This window comes from Quercus lobata, chromosome 8, assembly GCF_001633185.2.
Source record: "Quercus lobata isolate SW786 chromosome 8, ValleyOak3.0 Primary Assembly, whole genome shotgun sequence".
In the NCBI taxonomy this organism is placed as follows: domain Eukaryota; kingdom Viridiplantae; phylum Streptophyta; class Magnoliopsida; order Fagales; family Fagaceae; genus Quercus; species Quercus lobata.
In genome coordinates this window covers 64,339,737-64,360,396 of record NC_044911.1, presented here as the reverse complement: position 1 = coordinate 64,360,396, position 20,660 = coordinate 64,339,737, and the positions used below count along the sequence as shown (strand labels likewise).

The window sequence follows — 20,660 nt, the reverse complement described above, 5'->3', positions numbered from 1 at the left end:
TTGGTTCAACGGTAGATCAAGGTGGACGAGACGTGCTCCCTCTGTAACGAGCACCAAGAATTAGTTTTGCATGCTTTATGGTTGTGCGATCAAGCTAAGGCAGTTTGTAAATTGGTGCTCTGTTTTGCGAGGTTGTATTAGAGGAATTTCAGATCAGTTTTGGACCTTGTGGAGACTACCTTAGAGCAAGGGTCAACTTTCCAAATGGCGTGGTTCTCAACCATTGCATGGAGCCTTTGGGAGAGAAGGAATAGAATCTGTGAGAACCAGCCGTCGTGGCCTCTTCATGGAATTGGGAACAGAGCAAAAGCGATGGTGCTAGAATTCTTTGACACACACGCACAGGTCCCGGGTTCAACACCACGGTTTCCTCGGGTTAGATGGTCACCGCCTCCAGTGGGTTTTTATAAAGCAAATTTTGATGCGGCTTTGTTTGAGGAGAGCAATTTCGCCGGGATAGGAGTGGTTATCAGAGACTGTTATGGTAAAGTAATTGGCGCACTAACGCTCCGTTTGTTTCGATGGAAAACCTTGTGTAAAGATACTTTTCCGTGTTTTCCAGTGTTTGGTAGCATAAAAAAAGATAAGTTAAACGAAAACTATCTTTAGTCAACATAAAAAGTATGGCTTATTTTTAGACATTGTTTTCCATTAAATTTTTTTGGAAAACAACTCTATCTCACAGCAAGCTAAATAAGGGAAGTTGAGAAATTGTTTTTCAACTCATTTAAAGTTACTACCAAACATTGGAAAATGAGATAGTTTTATAGAAAATAATTTTTGAAAAATGACTTATTTTCTAGAAAACATTATTGCTAAAACAAACAGAGCGTAAGTCAAAAGATCTTACTGCCTCAGTCTGTCGAGCAAGCAGAAGCTTTAGCAGCGAGCCGAGCGGTGAAGTTTGCAACAGAGCTCTGCCTTTTTGAAGTGATCTTTGAAGGAGATAGCTTACGGGTTATTGCTGCTATAAATTCTTCCGGAGCATGCCACCCCATGTTTGGTCATATTGTTGAGGAGATTCGTAGCCTCGGCTCCTCTTTAGCCAGCTGTCAATTCCAACATATTTGTAGGGAGGGTAATGCCTTGGCTTATGCCTTGGCTAGAAGAGCAGTTTTAACTGCAGATACTGATATTTGGGTGGAAGAGCTACCTACAGACTTGGAAGATGTATTTCAATGTGCTTTAAGTCAATAAAAACTCGCTTACCTCTTTCTCCAAAAAAAAAAAAAAAAGTTGTACAACATGAGATTATAGTAAAACTTGAGCACAAAATAATTATAAGGAGTCCCAACTCCCAAGCTTTTGCAGATCTCCACACAATCCTTAATTTAGAAGATTTCTTATTATTATTAGAGAAATTTTATTTCAACAACATTTTTATAAAAATTTTATAATAAATTCTAAGTGGTAGGTTGTTACTAACTGTTATTGGTTGACAAAAATGTAGTTTTAGTGGTGAAACCAAATTAGAATCAATAACAATTTATTATCTACAATTTGTTATGAAAATGTAGTACTTATTTATTATTATTATCATTCTATTGACCTTAACCTAATTCGAGGACCATTTCTACATAAGAAATCTTATGAAACAGTTAACAATAATATTCTACAAAGCATATCTATTAGCAATTAAGAATAATCATGCATTGATCCCAAAATATGAACAATCATCAAGGGAAAACTAAGAAAATTAACACTTGCCATTAATAGATCAATTATAGTTTTTTTATTTTTTAAGAAACAAACACAAGCACACACATGGGAGAGATAGATGAAGTTCTAACACTAGGATATTTCACAAACTCTATTCAAAAGTCATAGTAACTTTTAAGGGAGGGTGAAGTTCATATTTAATTACATATTATTATAACAATTAAGTTTTGTTTAAGCTTCTCTAAAAAAAGGTTTTGTTTAATTATTTCTCTATTTTGAGTTATTATTTAAGATAAATTATATCAACTTTCCTCATAACACTACAACAAACATGGACTACGTTGATGAAATCTAGTGAGGAAAACTAATTTCATCTTTAAATGATAACATTCAGTGAGGAAAACAAAAATTCGTCACCAAATTCGATAAAATATTTAAATATGGTGACGAAATCAATATTCTGAAATAGGTTTTTCATCACTATAGCTCATTAAAAAAAGACGCCATTGAATTTTTTTAAGGCACAAGTTTTACAGCTGTCTATGGCGACGAATGATTTTATCAAGAATCAATACTCCCTCAAACTTTTGCAAAAGTGAAAGCCAACCCCAAAAACAAATTTGACTTAACCCGGTTAACATCTTTGAATTTTCTCTAGATTAACTTATCTTCAGTTAACTCAATTAATAAGGTATCTGATGGTTGAATAAGAGATTTGAGGTTCAATATCCGTCTACACCAAAAATTGATTAGTGTCTTGATTTTATGATAAATAGCATAATCATAAAAAATGAATGCTAGAGATTAACACTCTATCCAAAAAAAAACTTACCCTTCGTTAAATGAACGTTCCTATTTTATTCTTGGTTAGTTCATAAAATAACTATTCTACCCATGAATTACTCATTTTATCCAAAAAAAAAAAAAAAAAAAAAAAAGGTAAAAAACCCTTAAAGGACACCAGTTCCAATATTATTGATGGGTTATTAACTTATTACTGAAATCCCCATATTACTCTTCTTTTTTTCTTCTTTTTCTTTGCATATTCCCTCACCCCTCTCTCTCTTCCCTTTTCTCTTTCACCCTCCGTTCTCATCTTAGCCAACCCAATTTAATTTTTTTCCAACCATAAAGAAAATGACAGCTCCACATTTTGATTGGATTTATAATTATCATGCAAATGAAAAAAAGAAAACGCGTGTTAAGGATAGAATTGATGTACAATACCTTAAGTAGTTAGGTGTAGTAAGTGAGGTTTTTTGATTATCTTTTTCAATAAAAATTAAATTCAATGCAATTATGTGTTTAAATTAAATTGAAAAACTTAATGTACTAAACCTAAGAAATGTACCTAAGTTATTCCCAATATTAAAACTACTATTAATTTTATTACAAAATGTTGAAAAAATGAAATGATACTGAATGTGAATTAGTGTCACATCAACAATATAATAAATTATTTTATTAATTATTTTTATTTGTTGTATTTAAAAGTTGACACATTAGTTTATAATATTAATATAGCAAGGAATAGTAAAATTTGTAGTATATCCTTAGCATTATTCAAACGAAAAAAAAAAAAAAGAAAAAGAAAAAAGAGAAAGTAATTTAAAATTTTATTCATTAAGTATGATATGACATCAATTATATTAATTATTGTCACGTCAATTTGTATACATTTTGTGCGCACCAAAAATGGGTTTGTTGGGCCAAACCACTATTTGGGCTCACAACTTATTTGTACGATGGGCTGGGTATTCAACTTTGGGTTGTTCTAAACTTAGGGACCTAATGAGACCACTTTTCTCTCTTCCTCTATGATTTCTTCTTCTCAGACTCTCTCTTTCTCTCTCCTTTCTCCTCAAAAAATTGCATCCCCCATCCATTCATTCGTTTCTCCTATTTATAGCCCATTTTTAATGGGGTGATCATCATTACCCTTTTAACTAGTGCCAAGAGTGGTCCAATGTCAATAAATTTAAGTGGATGTTTAGGTATGAGTGGCTTTGGAAACGGTTCCCACTACAGTAAATGTGTTCGGCAGCAGAGTTTCCTAGGGTTCTGCCGAGCACTCAAATGGCGATATGACCAAGCATGTTAATATTGATCGGGAATGGTTCCCCGGGCAGTATGCTAGCAGGGCATCCGCAGTCTGCTTTTCAAGTATCTGGACAACACCCAGTTTAGACTAGTAGTTATTGTGGGCTTGGGACGGGGCTTTTGATGGTGTGGAGGTCGGACCCCCAGCCCATATCATTGATTCATGGCCCAAGGCCCAAATGGACTTGGCTGTTAGGTGCCGTGCAATAGCCCCCCTTGATTCGTTCAAGACTCTTGGGGGCGAATCAAGGATTCAAAGAGGCAGCAATTTGCTTGAGAAATCCAGCGGGTGCGTTTTGGGCAGTTACAACGGCCCATTAATGCATTTCTCAAAAGGCGTGTTGCTTCAGACCTTCTGGTTCTGCCGTCATTATTACCTATTGGTTCACAAACCGAGGCGCGCATGTTGATTGCTCTAGGTATTTCTAAGGTCACTCCTTTTTACTTCATCATTGCTAATTAATGTTGATTATTGCTTATTAATCGATGCTTATTTGCCTTAGTTCCTATAAATAGTTCATCATAATCCATCTTCTCACTTTTCATTCTCTGCTCCTCTAAAATTTCTCTTTGCTGAGCATTTACCTGTGTTCCAGTCCACTAACCCATAATCCTCCTCTCCCTTAGAGCCAGAAGTAAGTCTTCTTCCCCTTTCCTTTGCTTTTATTTCCTTCCCTAGAGCTCTTTCTACTTTTTAGGCTTTAATATGGGTTTTGCTTATCTTTTGAATGCCAGAGCGCCCTTAGCCGCTTTTAGGCAAAACTTTAGCATCCCTGGTGATGTGGAGATGGCGTATTGCCATGAAAGTGAGATTGCCCTCCACAGAGGGGCAGACACAGCCTTTTTCTCATTGATGTCTGTTCTAGAGGGCGAGGTTAGGTTTCCTATAGACCTGCTTTTACTTAATACTCGTAGATACTATGGATTGAGTCCCGACCAACTTCCCCCCAACTTTTACCAAGTAGTGAGTTGTGTGAGTAGGCTAAATCAAACGTTTGGTTTGCAATTAGACCACCATAACATAAACCATATGTACAGCCTATGTGTAAAGAAGAAATCAAATTACTACTTAAAGACTAGAGACACAAGGGTACGGCTGATTTCATGTTTGCCGGACTCTAATAGGAACTCTGCCGGGGAATATATCCGGGTGCGTAGCAATTGGTTTGCCGGTGATATCCCTCCCCCTTTTGTCATAGCGCGAAGTTGGTTCGTTCTAACTTTTAATTAATTAATTTTTTTTTTATCCCTTCCATTTGTAACTATTTTATTTACCCTAACTCTGACTCGTCCTCTTTTGCTGAAAACGGTTCAGTGTTTACCCAGGACATCAGAGCGGTTCACGTTTTAGACTTGAACTTTGTGCTAAGGTCCGAAATTTTTGTGCACTAGGACGGGCAACTCCGTGCGTCTCACCTCATCCTCAGCGTTGATCCGGTGTACTCCACTTGGCAACCTTTCAGCCAAACCCTTATTGTTGATAGCCCCCTCCTTTCTTACATAGATATTCGACATACGAACTTTCTTCCTCCCAATTTTACTGTAGGCAAAGCTCAAGACCTCGGCCCACAATATAGCTGTTTGGATGAACTTGTGCCTATAAGGGACGAATCAGCCGAAGCAGTTGACAGATATCTCCGGGAACGTGCTCACGAGGCCGTTCAGCGTGAAGTTGTACCAGTAGAACCTGAGACTCCTGTTCAAGTAGCCGCACAAGAAGCCGCAGAATCTAGTGACTCTTTCAGGACACACTCTGTTCCCGAAGACATGGTAACTCACAAGATCTTGACTGTCGGCCGTTTTATTCCTGGGGTAAGCCAGCCCATTCAGCAGCAACAACCACCCCAAGTGCGTGTCCCGACTCCTCCCGCTCATCCTCCACCTCCTTCTCCTTCTGGGAGGCAATGTAAGAGATAATGGGTTGCTAACCTATCCTCCACCAGCCCGGGAGAGGCTCAGGTTCAAACCTCCCATCAATTATCTCGGGGTGTCACTATTTGAGAGCCTTCGGCCTAAGTTGGAATGAATGTGGCCTCATCCTCTAGACCAGCACAGCTGTGGCAACCCACGTTTGAGCTAGATGGCATGCCCTTCCTTACAAGTGCAAGCATTCGAGCATGGGAGAAAGGTGAAGGGGGTCGTATTGCCTAAAGCTTGGTGCAACGTCTCCTTTTACCTGAGGACGTGAGCACTTTTGCTGACGGGACCGATGAGTCCATGGGGAGAAGACTCCAATGGCACACTGTCGCGGTAATTTCTCTTCCTTTGCACACTTGCTTTTTACACATATTCTTATTATTTTCGTATTTGTTGCTCCTTTATGTAAAAACGGCTAAGGAGAAAACAAAAACTGTTGAGTCACCTGAGAAGAGGGCCGCTGCTGCGGAGAAATCCTGGGTGTTGGGAGAGAAAAGATCGATGGAGCTGGTGACGCAGCAAAATGAAATGGAAGTGAAGTTGGCCGAAGCAGCAAGCTTGAACGCTACCTTGTCTGAGGAAGTTGCTGATTTGTGGGCGGCCCTGGAAGCTTGTGAGAGCAAGTGATATGACGAGGGTTTTGTCGACGCGGAGAAGGGGGTGGAGTCAGTAGTGATACAAGCTCGACAGTTGTCTTTTCAGGAGGGTTGGATGGCTGCCCTACGGGCCTTAGGGGTTCCCGAGGACTCCCCTCTCAGGGACCCTGGCCGGATCCCCTTTCTAGACTCTACCCCAGCCATACAGAACCCTACAGGTCCAAATGATAAGGAGGAGACAGATAGCTTGAGGAAGCTGGTGGAGCAGATTGATGCTCATGTGAAAATGACCGGGACAGAAGTCACCAACAACCCCCTACTGACGGCCCTCCTGGTGAAGATGTTCATCTCCAGCCCCTCGCAGTCGAGCACCATTTCGTCGAGATGGCCTCTGAGACACAGTCTATGGATTTTACTTCCTGATTTGTCGAACCTGTTTTACTCTACCTTTATTTGCTTTCGTTTAATTACTTTTGATTTTAAGTTGGTTTGCCCATGTCGCCGGGCTGTGGCGACTAAACAGTTAACTTCTGGTTTTTTTACTAAACAGTCACTTAATTTCTGGGTTTAAACTTAATGTCACCGGGTTTTGGTGATGAAGTAATTGATTTTTCAAGCTTGGGTTTGATTAAGGTTTATTTGCCGGTCAGTTACCTTAATCGTTTTTGTGATTATGCATTTATATTTTAACCTCCTTATGAATGCTTCAAAGTTTCCATGCATGCATGTTTCACTAATGAACAAGGCATGTTTCCGACTTGGAATATAACATGTTTTTTTTTTCTTTTCTTTTTTTTGGTAATACTTCTGCCCTTGGAAAGTTTTGAACAAGGTTCCCTTCTGTTCGGTGACATGGATCGAACCGAGAAGTAGGTTTCTGACCTTAGAAATTTTTGAATGAAGTTTCCACCTGCTCGGTGATAGGGATCGAACCGAGAAGCAGGCTTCTGTCCTTAGAAAATTTTAGATAGATTCCACCTGCTCAGTGATAGGGATTGAACCGAGAAGCAGACTGCTGTCCTTAGAAATTTTTAGATAAGGTTTCCACCTGCTCGGTGATAAGGATCAAATAAAGAAGCAGGCTTCTGTCCTTAGAAAATTTTAGATAAGATTTCCACCTGCTCGGTGATAGGGATCGAACTAAGAAGCAGGCTTCTGTCCTTAGAAAATTTTAGATAAGGTTTCCACCTACTCAGTGATAGGGATCGAACCAAGAAGCAAGCTTCTGTCCTCAGAAATTTTTGGATAAGGTTTCCACCTGCTCGGTAATAGGGATCGAACCAAGAAGCAGACTTCTGTCCTTAGAAAATTTTAGATAAGGTTTCCACCTGCTCGGTGATAGGGATCAAACTAAGAAGCAGGCTTCTGTCCTTAGAAAATTTTAGATAAGGTTTCCACCTGCTCGGTGATAGGGATCGAACCGAGAAGCAGGCTTCTGTCCTTAGAAATTTTTGGATAAGGTTTCCACTTGCTTGGTGATAGGGATTGAACCGAGAAGTAGGCTTCTGTCCTTAGAAAATTTTAGATAAGGTTTCAACCTGCACGGTGATAAGGGTCGAACTGAGAAGCAGGCTTCTATCCTTAGAAATTTTTTTAACTGCTTGAATCTCTTCAGCTCCCTCTGTGTTTATCAACCGGACGTACTAAACAAAAGAATTGGTTGGGCCTTATATAAACTAGTTACATCGTTATCATATTAGTTAGTACAAAGTACATTCCTCCGTGTATGGATGGTCATTGATAAAACTTCTTGAGATTATAAGCATTCCAAGGCCACGGTAACGGTATCTCGTTCATGTCTTCCAGATAATACTCTCCTACACCTGCAATGACTGTAATTTTGTATGGTCCATCCCAAGTTTGAGCTAGCTTCCCGGCTTTTGTATCTCGCATACTGCCTATTGCTTTCCTCAATACTAGGTCTCCAGCATTGAATTCTCTCACCCTTATATCTTGGTTATAACGTCGGGCTTGCTTTTGCTGATACTCAACTAGTCGTATAGTCACTACGTCCCGGTATTCTTTAAGTAAATCTAGATGCTCCATCAGCTGGCCGTCATTTTGGGATGTGTTGAATTCTAAAACTTGTGCGCTACACAAATTTACCTCGGTTGGTATCATGACCTCCGCCTCGTACGTGAGGGAGAATGGGGTCTCCCCTGTAGACCTCCGAGGAGTTATCTAGTACGCCCACAAGACGTTGGGCAGTTCCTTGGCCCAGTTGCCCTTCGCGCCTTCCGTTCTTCTCTTCAAGCCGTTCACGATTACTTTGTTTACGACCTCAACCTGGCCATTACCCTGGGGATACGCTGGAGAGGAATACCTATTCCTGATATCGAGGTTGCTACAAAATTCACGGAAAGCTCGGTTGTCGAACTGCAGCCCATTATCCGATATAAGGGAGTCCGGAACCTTGAACCTGGTGATTATATTCTTCCATACGAATTTCTTCACATCTACGTCCGGATATTAGCCAGAGCCTCCGCCTTCGCCAATTTGGTGAAGTAATCGACTGCTACCAAAACGAATCTTCGATTGCCCGTTGCTCAGGGGAACGATCCGAGTATATCTAGCGCCCATTATGCAAAGGGCCAAGGACTACTAATAGGTCAAATGGCGGGCAAGCTGGTGTACCAGAGGGACATGCTTCTGACATTGCTCACACTTTCGAGCGTATTCTGTGACGTCCTTCTGCATTTGGGGCCACCAGAATCCCTGAGTCATTGCCCGGTGTGCCAATGATCGTCCCACCGCATAGCTGCCGCATACCCTTTCATGCAGCTCAGCTAGGAGTTGGCCTACTTTCTCTAGGTGTAAGCACAAAAGGTACGGTCCCCCGAATGATCTGCGATAGAGCTTACGGTCTTTGGACAACCAATACCTGGCGGCTACCCTGTGGATCTTGTTGGCTTCCTTCTCATCGTTCGGGATTCGATCGTTAGCCAAGAAATCAACGATGGGATCCATCCAGCTTGGTCCAAGCGTTGCGACCGTTGTGACTTCGACCCTTGCAGCTCCCTCATTTCCCTCCACTTTAATGCTAGGTTAGGGGACAAATTCCACTCTGATTAGTCGGGAAATATCCTCGGCAATTGACGATGCCAGAGTGGTGAGAGAATCGGCATGTCTGTTCCTTGCTTGGGCCACTTGGATCACCTTCACCATACAAAAGTTACTTATGACCTACTTCACCAATTCTAAGTATGCTTTCATCCGAGGATCTCGAGCCTCAAAACTTCCCTGCACCTGGTTGACTACGAGCCATGAATCCGAATAAATTTCAACATCCCGGGCTTCTAACCTTGAGAATTCCCTCAATCCGGCAAGCAAAGCTTCATACCCTGCCTTGTTGTTGGAGGTGTTAAACCCCAGTCTGAACGAATGCTCCAAGAGAATACCCTCTGGGGTAATTATAATGATCCCAACCCTGGCCCCTTTAGCGCTAGAAGCCCAGTCCACATGCACCTTCCACGAGCGATGTTCCAACTGACAGACTATTTCCCTTTTATGAGAGTATTCCGCCACAAAATTAGCTAATACCTGCCCTTTTACTGAACTTCTCGGCTTATATCTTAGGTCGACTGCCCTGAGCCGTGTTCCCCACCTTGCTATTCGCCCCGTGAAATTAGATCTTTTCAATAAAGACTGTAGGGGGTATTCGGTCAACACATACATGGTATGAGCCTGAAAGTACTAAGGTAACTTCTTGGTGGCATGTACTAGGGCCAGCACCAATTTCTCCAAAGGCAAATATCTGGTCTCTGCATCGACTAGGGTCTTCCTAATATAATACACGGGTTGTTGTACTCCTCGGTCTCTTAAGAGCACGGCACTTACAGCATGGTCAGATACCGAGAGGTACATAAATAGCTCATCTTCGGGCTCTGGTGCAGTCAACATCGGCACCTGCGTTAAGTACTCCTTGAGGTCCTGGAAAGCCTTTCCGCATTCATCATCCCACCAAAATCTTTTCCACTTCTTTAAAAGCTGATAAAATGGATGGCAATGATCTGAGAATTTTGAGATGAACTGATTAAGAGTAGCCAACATCCCAGTCAACACTTGTACTTCTTTCAGATTGCTCAACGACCTGAGATGCTTCACGGCCTCTATCTAGTCAAGATTAACCCTATCCCTCGGCTAGTGATCAAGTACCCTAAAAATTTGCCAGCCCCCACTCCAAAGGCACATTTTTCTGCGTCAAGGCGCAATCTATGTTTACGTAACACCTCAAATACCCCCTGGAGATCCTCTACATGTCGTGCCTCTTGCTTGCTTTTCACCACCATGTAGTCAATATACACCTTAACCAAATGCCTAATTTTATCCTGAAACATCCTCGTCATCATCCGCTAGTATGTCGCCCCGGCATTCTTTAGCCCAAAGGGCATCACAGTGTAATGATAATTAGCGGCAGGGGATATGAATGCTGTTTTCTTCTGGTCTTCAGCGGCCATGGCAATTTGATGGTACCCTTGAAAGGCATCCAAGAAACTCATCCTTGGGTGCCCATAAGTGGCGTCCACCAATTAATCAATTTTTGGCATGGGAAACGGGTCCTTTAGGCATGCTCGGTTCAAGTGCGTGAAATCCACACAGACCCTCCACTTGCCGTTTTTCTTCTGGACGATCGCGGTATTTGCCAGCCATTCCGAGAAAAAGGTCTCCTTTATTGCTCCTGCCTCCTTCAGCTTCTCTACCTCCTGCCTTACTGCCTCAACATGGTCTTTGGCTGATCTTCTCGACTTCTGCTTTTTCGGGGGATATGAGGGGTCTACATTAAGTTTGTGGACAATAAACCTGGGATCAACCCCGGGAACTTCATAAGGGTTCCAAGCGAAGACATCTATATTTTGAGTCAGAAACAGCAATATTTGGACCCTTTCCTCATTACTCATGCTCGCTCCAACCTAAAAATATTTATTAGTATCCTGTAATATCTTTACCTTTACTAGCCCCTTGGTGCAGCTAGCCCCCATTCCTTCTCGGGGCCCCTATGATTGCTATAAAGGGACCTTCCGGGATGCATCTTCCCGCTCTACATGCTCCTGTTCGGACCACCCAGTCTCCTCGTCTCTTACCAGTTGTCCGGTTGTTTCTCCCTGATTAACTTGATTCCCCCGCTTCTAATTAACTACGGCAGTAATACACTGTCTGGCCGCTTGCTGGTCTCCTCTTATCACAGTGATACCCTGCTCAATTGGAAACTTGATCTTCACATATAGTGTAGACGAGACAACCCTCATTAAATGGATCCATGGTCTTCCCAAAATGGCCATATACGGGAAAAATGAACTTACTATCGTAAATGTCACTGCCACCTCCTTCCCTTCTATAATCACGGGAAGTGAAATTTGCCCTTCAAGAATCACTACTTTACCATCGAAACCAACCAAGGGCGAAGTATGCTTCATCAGGTCCTCTTTCCTCAGTCCGAGTCCCTTGAATAGATCTGAGTACATTACGTCAGCCCCGCTTCCTTGGTCTACCATTATTCTTTTTACTAAGAAGCCACTTATCCGGGCCGTGACCACTAATGCGTCATCATGTGGTTGGATCGTCCCCTCTAGGTCGTCATTGTTGAATGAGATGGGCTCCTGTGCAAACTTCATCTTCTTACCTGGTGACTGTAGGTCCGGGTTACCCTCTACCAGTACTACGGTCAACACTCCTTTCCTTCTTCCTACAATGAGCTTTTCCGGGGCAACATGTATTACTTCAATCAACCCTACAGGGGGTGGGAGAGGGTTTCCTCTTTTTGCCGAGCATCTTGGCCTGCGATTTTATCCCCTGAGTCCAGCACAAAATCCTTTAAATGCCTGGCCTTGACTAATTGTCTAAGGTGATCCTTTAACACCCGGCATTGTTCTGTAGTATGACCTTTGTCACGATGATAAGTGCAATACAGACTCTAATTTCTCTTGAATGGGTCTCCTTCCATTTTATTTGGTCATCGAAAATACGGCTCGTGTTTGGTCCGGTCAAGAATCCTGTGTACCGGTTCCTTAAATGTCACATTCACTTCTCCCATCTGCGCGGCCGGCTCTTGAATCGTCAGACCCCCCCCCCCCCGAGATTTGAATGGGAAACCAGTTTTTCGGGGACGATTGATCATTGGTGCTTTACCTTTGCTTTGCAGGCGGTTATCCTCTAATTGTTTATATTCCTCAATGCGTCTCATAAGCTGCCGCATGCCTTCGGAAGGCTTCTTGGATAACAACTCTCATAACCCGGAATCCTCGGGCAACCCCATCCTAAAAATGCTGGCTGCTACCCTTTCGTTATCCCCACCTATCTCATTGTATAGCTCCCAATACCGGCTGGCGTAACTACGGAGGGTCTCTCCCGCCCTCATTTTCATTGACAGAAGCGCGTCTACCAGCTGAGGTACTCGGCTGCAGTTCACAAACCAAACGCCGAACTCTTGAATTAGCTCGAAAAAACTACGTATAGATATTTTCCGTAACCCGTTAAACCACTTTAAAGCAGTTGGTCCCAGACTCCAAGGAAATACCTTGCACATTAGCGCAGCGTTATGAGTATGCAAAGACATCATCTGAATATAATGACAGACGTGCTCTACCAGATTAGTCTTCTCGTCATAGCAATTGAACAGTGGGCGGGTAAACCTGTTTGGCATTTTAGCCCCGCTTGATTTCGTTAGAAAACAAGGACCGAGCTGCTTTTCGCAAAGCGCTACTTATAGCATCCATGGCAGCATTCCGAGGCTACCTTTCCTCCAGGGAGACTAAGTTTCTAACTTGATTTTCCCGAGAATGTGAGCGGTCTCGGTGTTGCCCCGACTCCCGAAAGGGAGACCGGTCCCTATTTCGTCGAGATCCCCGCGAATGTGAACGGTCTTGGTACTGATGGGATTCTCGGGAATGTGAACTACTTCGCCGCAGTCGAGATCCGACTTGATTAGATCCCTCCATATATCTATTTGCCCCAATGCTGACTTCCCGTTGTTGGTCATTTCTGTCTCTTCTCAGACGCCTACCTCTTACCTCCAGCTCCAAACCCCTGACTCGTCTACGCAGTCATTCAAGCTCTTCATCTCGTTCCTCCCTCTGCCTACATCCCGTAGCACCAGAGACCGTCCGTTGGGTTTGGTACGATCCTTCTCCTATGCCGGACATTTCTTCTCGTTGGTCGTGCTCCCTATCTTCATGTTCCTTTTGTCTGCGCTCTCGCCAACTAGACCCTCGAGAAGACCCTACGGATACAATTTCCGCGTGGTCCCCCGAATGACTTTCAGACATTTTTCTCGAGCTCAAGTCCCTCTAGAACCATGGCGTTGTAGGAGAGCCCCACGGTGGGCGCCAATTGTGCGCACCAAAAACGGGTTTGCTGGGCCAAACCGCTATTTGGGTTCACAACTAATTTGTACGATGGGCTGGGTATCCTTCTTTTAGGTTGTTTTAGACTTAGGGACCCAATGAGACCACTTTTCTCTCTTCCTCTACGCTTTCTTCTTCTCAGGCTCTCTCTTTCTCTCTCCTTTCTCCTCAAAAAATTGCATCCCCCATCCATTCATTCGTTTCTCCTATTTATAGCCCATTGTTAATGGGGTGATCATCATTACCCTTTTAACTAGTGCCAAGAGTGGTCCAATGTCGATAAATTTAAGTGGATGTTTAGGTATGAGTGGCTTTAGAAACGGTTCCCACTACAGCAAATGTGTTCAACAGCGGAGTTTCCTAGGGTTCTGCCGAGCGCTCAAATGGCGATATGACCAAGCATGTGTATATCGCCCGGGAATGGTTTCCCGGCTAGTATGCGAGCGGGGCATCCGCAGTTCGCTTTTCAAGTATTCGGACAACACCCAGTTTAGACTAGTAGTTATTGTGGGTTTGGGACGAGGCTTTTGATGGTGTGGAGGTCGGACCCCCGGCCTATATCATTGATTCATGGCCCAAGGCCCAAATGGACTTGGCTGTTAGGTGCTGTACACATTTCATAACAAGAGTCCTTAACTAAGGATGCGTGTAATTGCAAGATCACGAATTTGGCTCGAAAGTTAATACATCTTAAAATATCAGTTAAATGATTGAATTAACCATTTTCTAATAAGTATAACTTTTGGGATAATCCATTATTTACAATGGTATTAGAGGTTAGAGCAAGCGATTATTGGTAATTTATCAGAAAAAAATGGATCAACCATTAATCATGGTATTAGAGGTTAGAGAATACATTAATGTATGCCATCCATTTCACAATTCTTTTCATGGCATATGAGGTTGTTGATTGTGATTAGTGCACGATACCACTTTTAAATAAAATTATCATTGATATCACTTTATTGTATATCAATCACATATATGTTTCTAGATTTATCGACCTAAAAAAAAACTAGATTGAATTGGAATCACGTTAGAAGATTAAGGCCAATGGAATGGTGGAGTAAGAGATGTGGTCGCCTAAGACCCCAAGTATAAAAAAGGCCCCCAAATTTTAACCAATAGGGTTACTTATAATCAATAAATAAAAAAATAAAAAAATTTTACCAGATGAAAAACAAATAAAAAAAAAAGAAAAAAATGCAACGTCCACAATATTTTTCACAATACTTTTACAACTAATACTAAGTAGCAGGTTGTTACAGCATGTTATTGATGACAAAAAAATAATTATAGTGATATGTTCAAATAGAAAACAAAAAGTAACTTAAAAGCTAAGATTTGTTGTAAAAAATATTGTGAATATTGCATTTCTAAAAAAAAAAAAGAATAATAATAAGAGTTTAGTTAGCAAACTTTGACCAATTCTCATTTAAATTTATCACTAACACTATTCTTTTACTTCCCACTGTAATCTACCATATCAACAAGTGTGAAAAATTTTGTCAAATTTTTTGTCTATAAAATTTCTATAAAAAAATCAACATAATTTATGTTAATTAGTAATAATTTTACATCTAAAACAAAATAAATACCTATTAATGGGTATAGATATTAATAAATATTGATAATTAGATATTTATAGACAAATTTTTCAGAGAGGGTATAGATATCCCCGATCCATACCCTGCGCCCATCCCTATGCAGAAGATGTCATAACGTAAAAAGATAAGATGACAGTAGAAAAAATAGAACCATCATTGAGTTGGTGACAGACTGAAATCCAAGTCCTCCGCAGACAAAAAACGATATTTGAGGTGATAGATGGGACAATATTAATGATCGATGGTAAGAGCATCCACAACAGTGGAGCTAAATATTTAGCTATTTAGCTCCACTAAAACTTATTTTATCTATTTTACCTATACATATGCATACATACGCTGCAGCAGTAGATCTATTTTAGCTTTTAACACAATAAAATAATATAAACATCACAATAAAATATTATAACCACTACAATAAAATAATATATTTCACTACCAAAAAAAAAAAACATTCACAATACCAACCACAACCACCTCTACCATCAGCCGCCGCCGCCGTCGCCACCACCACCACCACCTGTCCACAGCAAGAAAAAGATGAATAAATAAATAAACTGAAATCTCAAATCTTTTTCCTTAGCCACCACCACAACCACAACCACAGCCACCACCAACACCAACACCACCACCACCAGAAAAAAAAAAAAAAAAAAAAAAAAAAAAACCCAAATCTCCAAGTACAACACCAGCAGTCCACAGCAGAAGAAAAAAAAAACCCAAATCTCCAAGTACAACACTAGCAGTCCACAGCAGAAGAAAAAAAAAAAAAAAACTCAAATCTCTGTAATAGGCGATCGGCGGCGTGGGTCTGCGATCGGCGGCGTGGGTCTGAGATTGGCAGCTTGGGACAGCTGGGTTGGGCCGGCGGCGGGGAATGAGGGAGCTTGAGAGAGTGATGGTGAGAGAGGAGAGTGACGGTGAGTTTTGAGAGCTGGTCGGGATGGCTAGTCGGGCTGGAGTGAGAAGGAAGATGAGAGCTTGAGGACAGCTGGTCGGGCCGGAGTGAGAAAGAGGATGAGAGCTTGAGGACGGCTGGTCGGAACGGCAAAATTGCACAGTGACAGAGAGGATGAGAGCTGGAGAGAGTTCTGGGAAGAGGATGAGAATTCAGAAGAGTGAGAGAGAGAGAGGCACAAAGTGAGAAAGATATAAAAGAAAAAAAAAAAAAGGGAACGGTATTATTTTAATCCGGTAAAAATTAAATATTATTATTAAATTATAGCATTATAGCAATATAGCACCACTGCTGTGAGTGCTCTAATAGCATGAATGTGGTGAGAGAACCAGTGATCAGTAGAAGCGATAGCAGCAGCTGCAGTAAAGTGAAGCCACTCGTTTTACAAATGGAAATTAGCTTACGTGTCGTGCATGCAGTGCTTGAGGTTGAGGAGGACTCGTTTAGCTGGCTATGAATGCTGTGGGGTCGAATGAGCAATGCATATATATATGTGAAACTTTTTTTTGAAAACTTGAATTCTCATATTTATCTTTTACATTTTACAAATACTTATATTTGTAAAATGATCATATCAAGAGTGCGTGATAGTAAACCATACAAATTTAAAATGAGAAAAATTAGGTCAAAGTTGAAATATTTAGAGCATCTTTTTTTTGACTATGTTAGGATAAATTAAGTTCAAACTTTAGTCTTTAATGCTTGACCAGACTAAATTAATTTCTTATTACTATATTAGGATAAAGTTCAAAATTTAGTCTTTAATGCTTGATCATCGAGTGAAGGGACTTCATTAAATTTTTTATTAACCATTAATTTATAATAAATGAGTGTTAGGTTGGCTACTTGGCTATGAAACCCTATTTCGTGCTTTGCCAAAATTAGAAGAACGAAAAACCATTAAAAAAGAGCATTTTGAGAAAAATTACAAAAATTAATACTTTTTTTTTTACTGAAAAAAAAAATTAATTCTAGAACACCAAATACGTCACAAAACTAGCAATACCTTATTCTGAATTTTAAATTAAAAATTACAATTAAATGGACAATTACCATAACAAATTCGATTAAATAAATGCCTAAAATGAAGAAATTTGTCCAAAACCGGCATAGGTCACAACAAGGTGATTTTTTGTTTTGATTCTCATAGTAATTCCTTTCAATTCATCAAATTTCACGAGATTGCATCATTGATTCTAATGATTTTCACATATTGTGTTATGTTAACTTGTTTGATATCATGTGAACTAGCACTGAGAGAATCAATCTACATAATTAAGGATTTATAAGTCGACAGAACGCGTAAACACAAATTACCATGTTTTGCTATATTTAGTAAGTAACTTTTGGTTTATTTTTTCAAGAGAAGAATTAAATAATTAACATCACGTCAGAAGAAGTCATGGGACTACTTAAAGAGTACAAATAATATCATTCGGGCCTGGCACCAGCAGTACTGACACACTGATAAAAGCCATGACTGACAAAAAAAGCATGGAAGGTGAATACGGATGTGACAATATATAATGACCCCAAGAAGAGTTGGTTAGCATACGGTTATGATTTATGAATGCTGTGGGGTTGAAATAAACCAATCGGATTGGAAAATGGGGCACATTATACATTTATACGTGCATCTGCACTAAAGAAATTATGAACCTTGAGATATTTTTAGAACCGGTAAAGCCTATTGCAGACACCAACTTGTACATACAGATGAAATATGAATATGCGATTTCAAACCATAACATGTTTCAACAATGTTCATCCAAAAAAAAAAAAAGTTTCAACAATAAGCCAATGAATTTCTTGCAATTTTAAACCATATATTTTAGTGTTAATTAAAAATTAACAAATATATTAAATATAAATAGATTAAAAAATTATAATAAAGATAATTATGTCGGGACATAAAAATCTTACATTCTTTAAAGAGATTTAAGTCATTTGTAGATTGCAAAATCCACAATTCGATGCAGCAGATTTATTATTAGACTTTCCATGTAGATAGGAATAGAATACAATAGCTCAACTATATCATTGCGTGTCTTAAGCTAATTCAATAATAATATTTTAGCACAAAGCTCCACCACATAAAACACATTTCCTTGCCCAAATCATTCTATCATTGTTTTACATATGGATAATGTATATTGTTATACATATGTTGAGGGATGGTGCACATAATCCTATTTGTAGAGTAATAGGATTCACTCAAAATTAATGGAATTATAACCCATTTATTCACATAAATTTTATACTTATTATGTTATGATGAGAATTTCTAAAATAAAGAACATTAACTCTCCATTAAAAATTGAAACTCCTACATCTTTTCATTTATCAACCAAATTCAATACAAATATATTGCACAATAATAAGAATTTTAATTCTCATAACAAAAATTTTAATAATTTATTTATAATAAATATTAAAATGCACCAACAAATAAATAATAATAATAATAATAATAATTTACCAAAATAATGATAATAATAATAATTTACCAAAATAATGATAATAATAATTGTACTGATTAAATTGTATACATCTACATTTTCTGGCTGATAAATAGCCTTTATATGCATTCATACATGGCTGTCTAGTAAATTCTCAAAAAAAAAAAAAAAAAAAAAAAAAAAACATGGCTGTCTATGTGCATTGGCAATTAATGTTGGGTTGTTAAAGCATTTAAGCTTTAGTCCCAACTCCCATTGGAGTTAGCTCACCTTCCATATCCCTATCAAGATTTAAAATACATGTCCCTCTTCACCTTTTTAAATATATATATATATATATATATAAAATGTTTGATGATAAAAAAAAATATATATATATATATATATTTTTTGGTTTTTATTTTTATTTTAAAGTAGTTTAGGTTTGTTTTCTGTTTGTAATATTTTATCGATAGAAGATTCCAACTCTGTAAATCTTTTAAAAGAAAAGAAAGGAGTATCATTAAGCAATACAAAAACAGTGAAAATTTATACTTATTCTGTTAGAAATTCTTCATTTCTTAATATGATCAAGACAAATTGAAAATATAGACAGCTGCATTCGTAGTCCACGTGAATGATAGATAGGAAAACAGCTACAATGGCTTTTGAGTCTTTGGCCAAAACAGCCACATGCCACATGGGTCTTTGGTCCTGATGGGAACCAAAGACCCATGTGGCTGTTTTTGGTCCTATGTGCAGCGAAGTGTTACATTACAACAGCTAGCTTATTATTATGAAAGGTAATTAAAAACCTACTCAAGTACTACGTTCATAATGTTCGTAGAAAAGATAATTTAGTGGATTATAATTTTGTTACACATGTTAGCGATTTATCTGTGTAGATGGAAGGTATTTTTCTACACATCAATGATGTATTCATAGCCAACTTTGGTTAGTTTTCATTCTTCTTTTTTTTTAAAAAAAAAATTTATTAACACATTAAGTATTTTGTTAACTTCTGCCTTAAAAACATTTGTTAATGAACCATTTTAAAAATGTTATTGTGAAAAAAAAAAATTGATTTTTAATATTTTTTTATTTTTCATAAAAATAGAAAAAAAAATTTAAAATAATTTATTAACTAATGTCATAGAAGCATCTAAAACATTTGTGTCTAATCAATCATTACCGAAATGATCATAAAAAAAAAAAAAAAAAAATCAATCATTTACCGAACTTTTCTCAAAGTTATATGAACTCTGTCCTCCATTTTCCCATCCCACCATATGCTGCCAATTAGCTGTCGTTGGAATGCAAATGACCACGTTTTCAAATAGGCTTAAAAACACTGATAGAGAAGGTAATTATTTACATATACCTTGAGATAAAAGACAATGCTAGAAACAAACCCCAAAAAAAAAAAAAAAAATTGTAATATTTTTACAATTTGGAACAACTATACTTTCACATGCTTGAATGCATCACATACATCACTTTTTAAATTATTTTTATATTGTACCAATTAAAATATATAGGTTGCGAAAAAATTGTTGTCGGTAGAATTAATTTGAAGGTAAAATTTGGTACTGCAATAAACATATAATTGGTAAATATAACTAGTGGCCATGAATGGCTTTTGAAGGTTCCAACATGAGGGGCAGTGCCGTCTCAAATGGTCCTTCAAAGAAAACGACATATCAAATTATCAAGTTAGCAGAGGTGCACTCCTTTGTGACGAAGTACAATTATTGGATCTTTCGAATTTCACTTTAGGAGTAGTGACAAGGACGAAATTGCTGGAAAAGTCGCCATTGATTAAAGTTAACTGTTTGTAGCCTCGTGAATCCTGCGGATTGAAAGTGGTTCCTTGGTTTCAAAATTCAAGAGGTCCTAAATTCTTCCAAACTCTTTGAGGATTTGTCTCAAGAATTGTTTAATGTATGTGGCCAAGAATTCCAAATATTGGACAAGCCTTTCATTCCGTACGTGGACTAGATGAACTTTAAGACTAATACTAGATCAATTTTTTGGATATTTACTGT

At 39.1% G+C, this 20,660-nt stretch overlaps 1 protein-coding gene across 1 annotated transcript; it reads left to right on the top strand.

Moving 5' to 3' along the window:
• The first annotated feature begins 204 nt into the window (after positions 1–204).
• On the top strand, positions 205–1,197 carry LOC115957236. The gene is made up of 2 exons (XM_031075436.1): positions 205–489; positions 829–1,197. Exons 1-2 carry the CDS (start codon positions 205–207, stop codon positions 1,195–1,197), a joined length of 654 nt encoding a protein of 217 aa, XP_030931296.1.
• The last annotated feature ends 19,463 nt before the right edge of the window (positions 1,198–20,660 follow it).

Bases quoted from the DNA above. Each gene is read 5' to 3' on its own strand.
- LOC115957236 (XM_031075436.1), top strand. From the start codon at position 205: ATGGCGTGGTTCTCAACCATTGCATGGAGCCTTTGGGAGAGAAGGAAT. The intron at 490-828 runs GTAATTGGCGCA...TAAAACAAACAG, and splicing joins TCAGAGACTGTTATGGTAAA to AGCGTAAGTCAAAAGATCTT.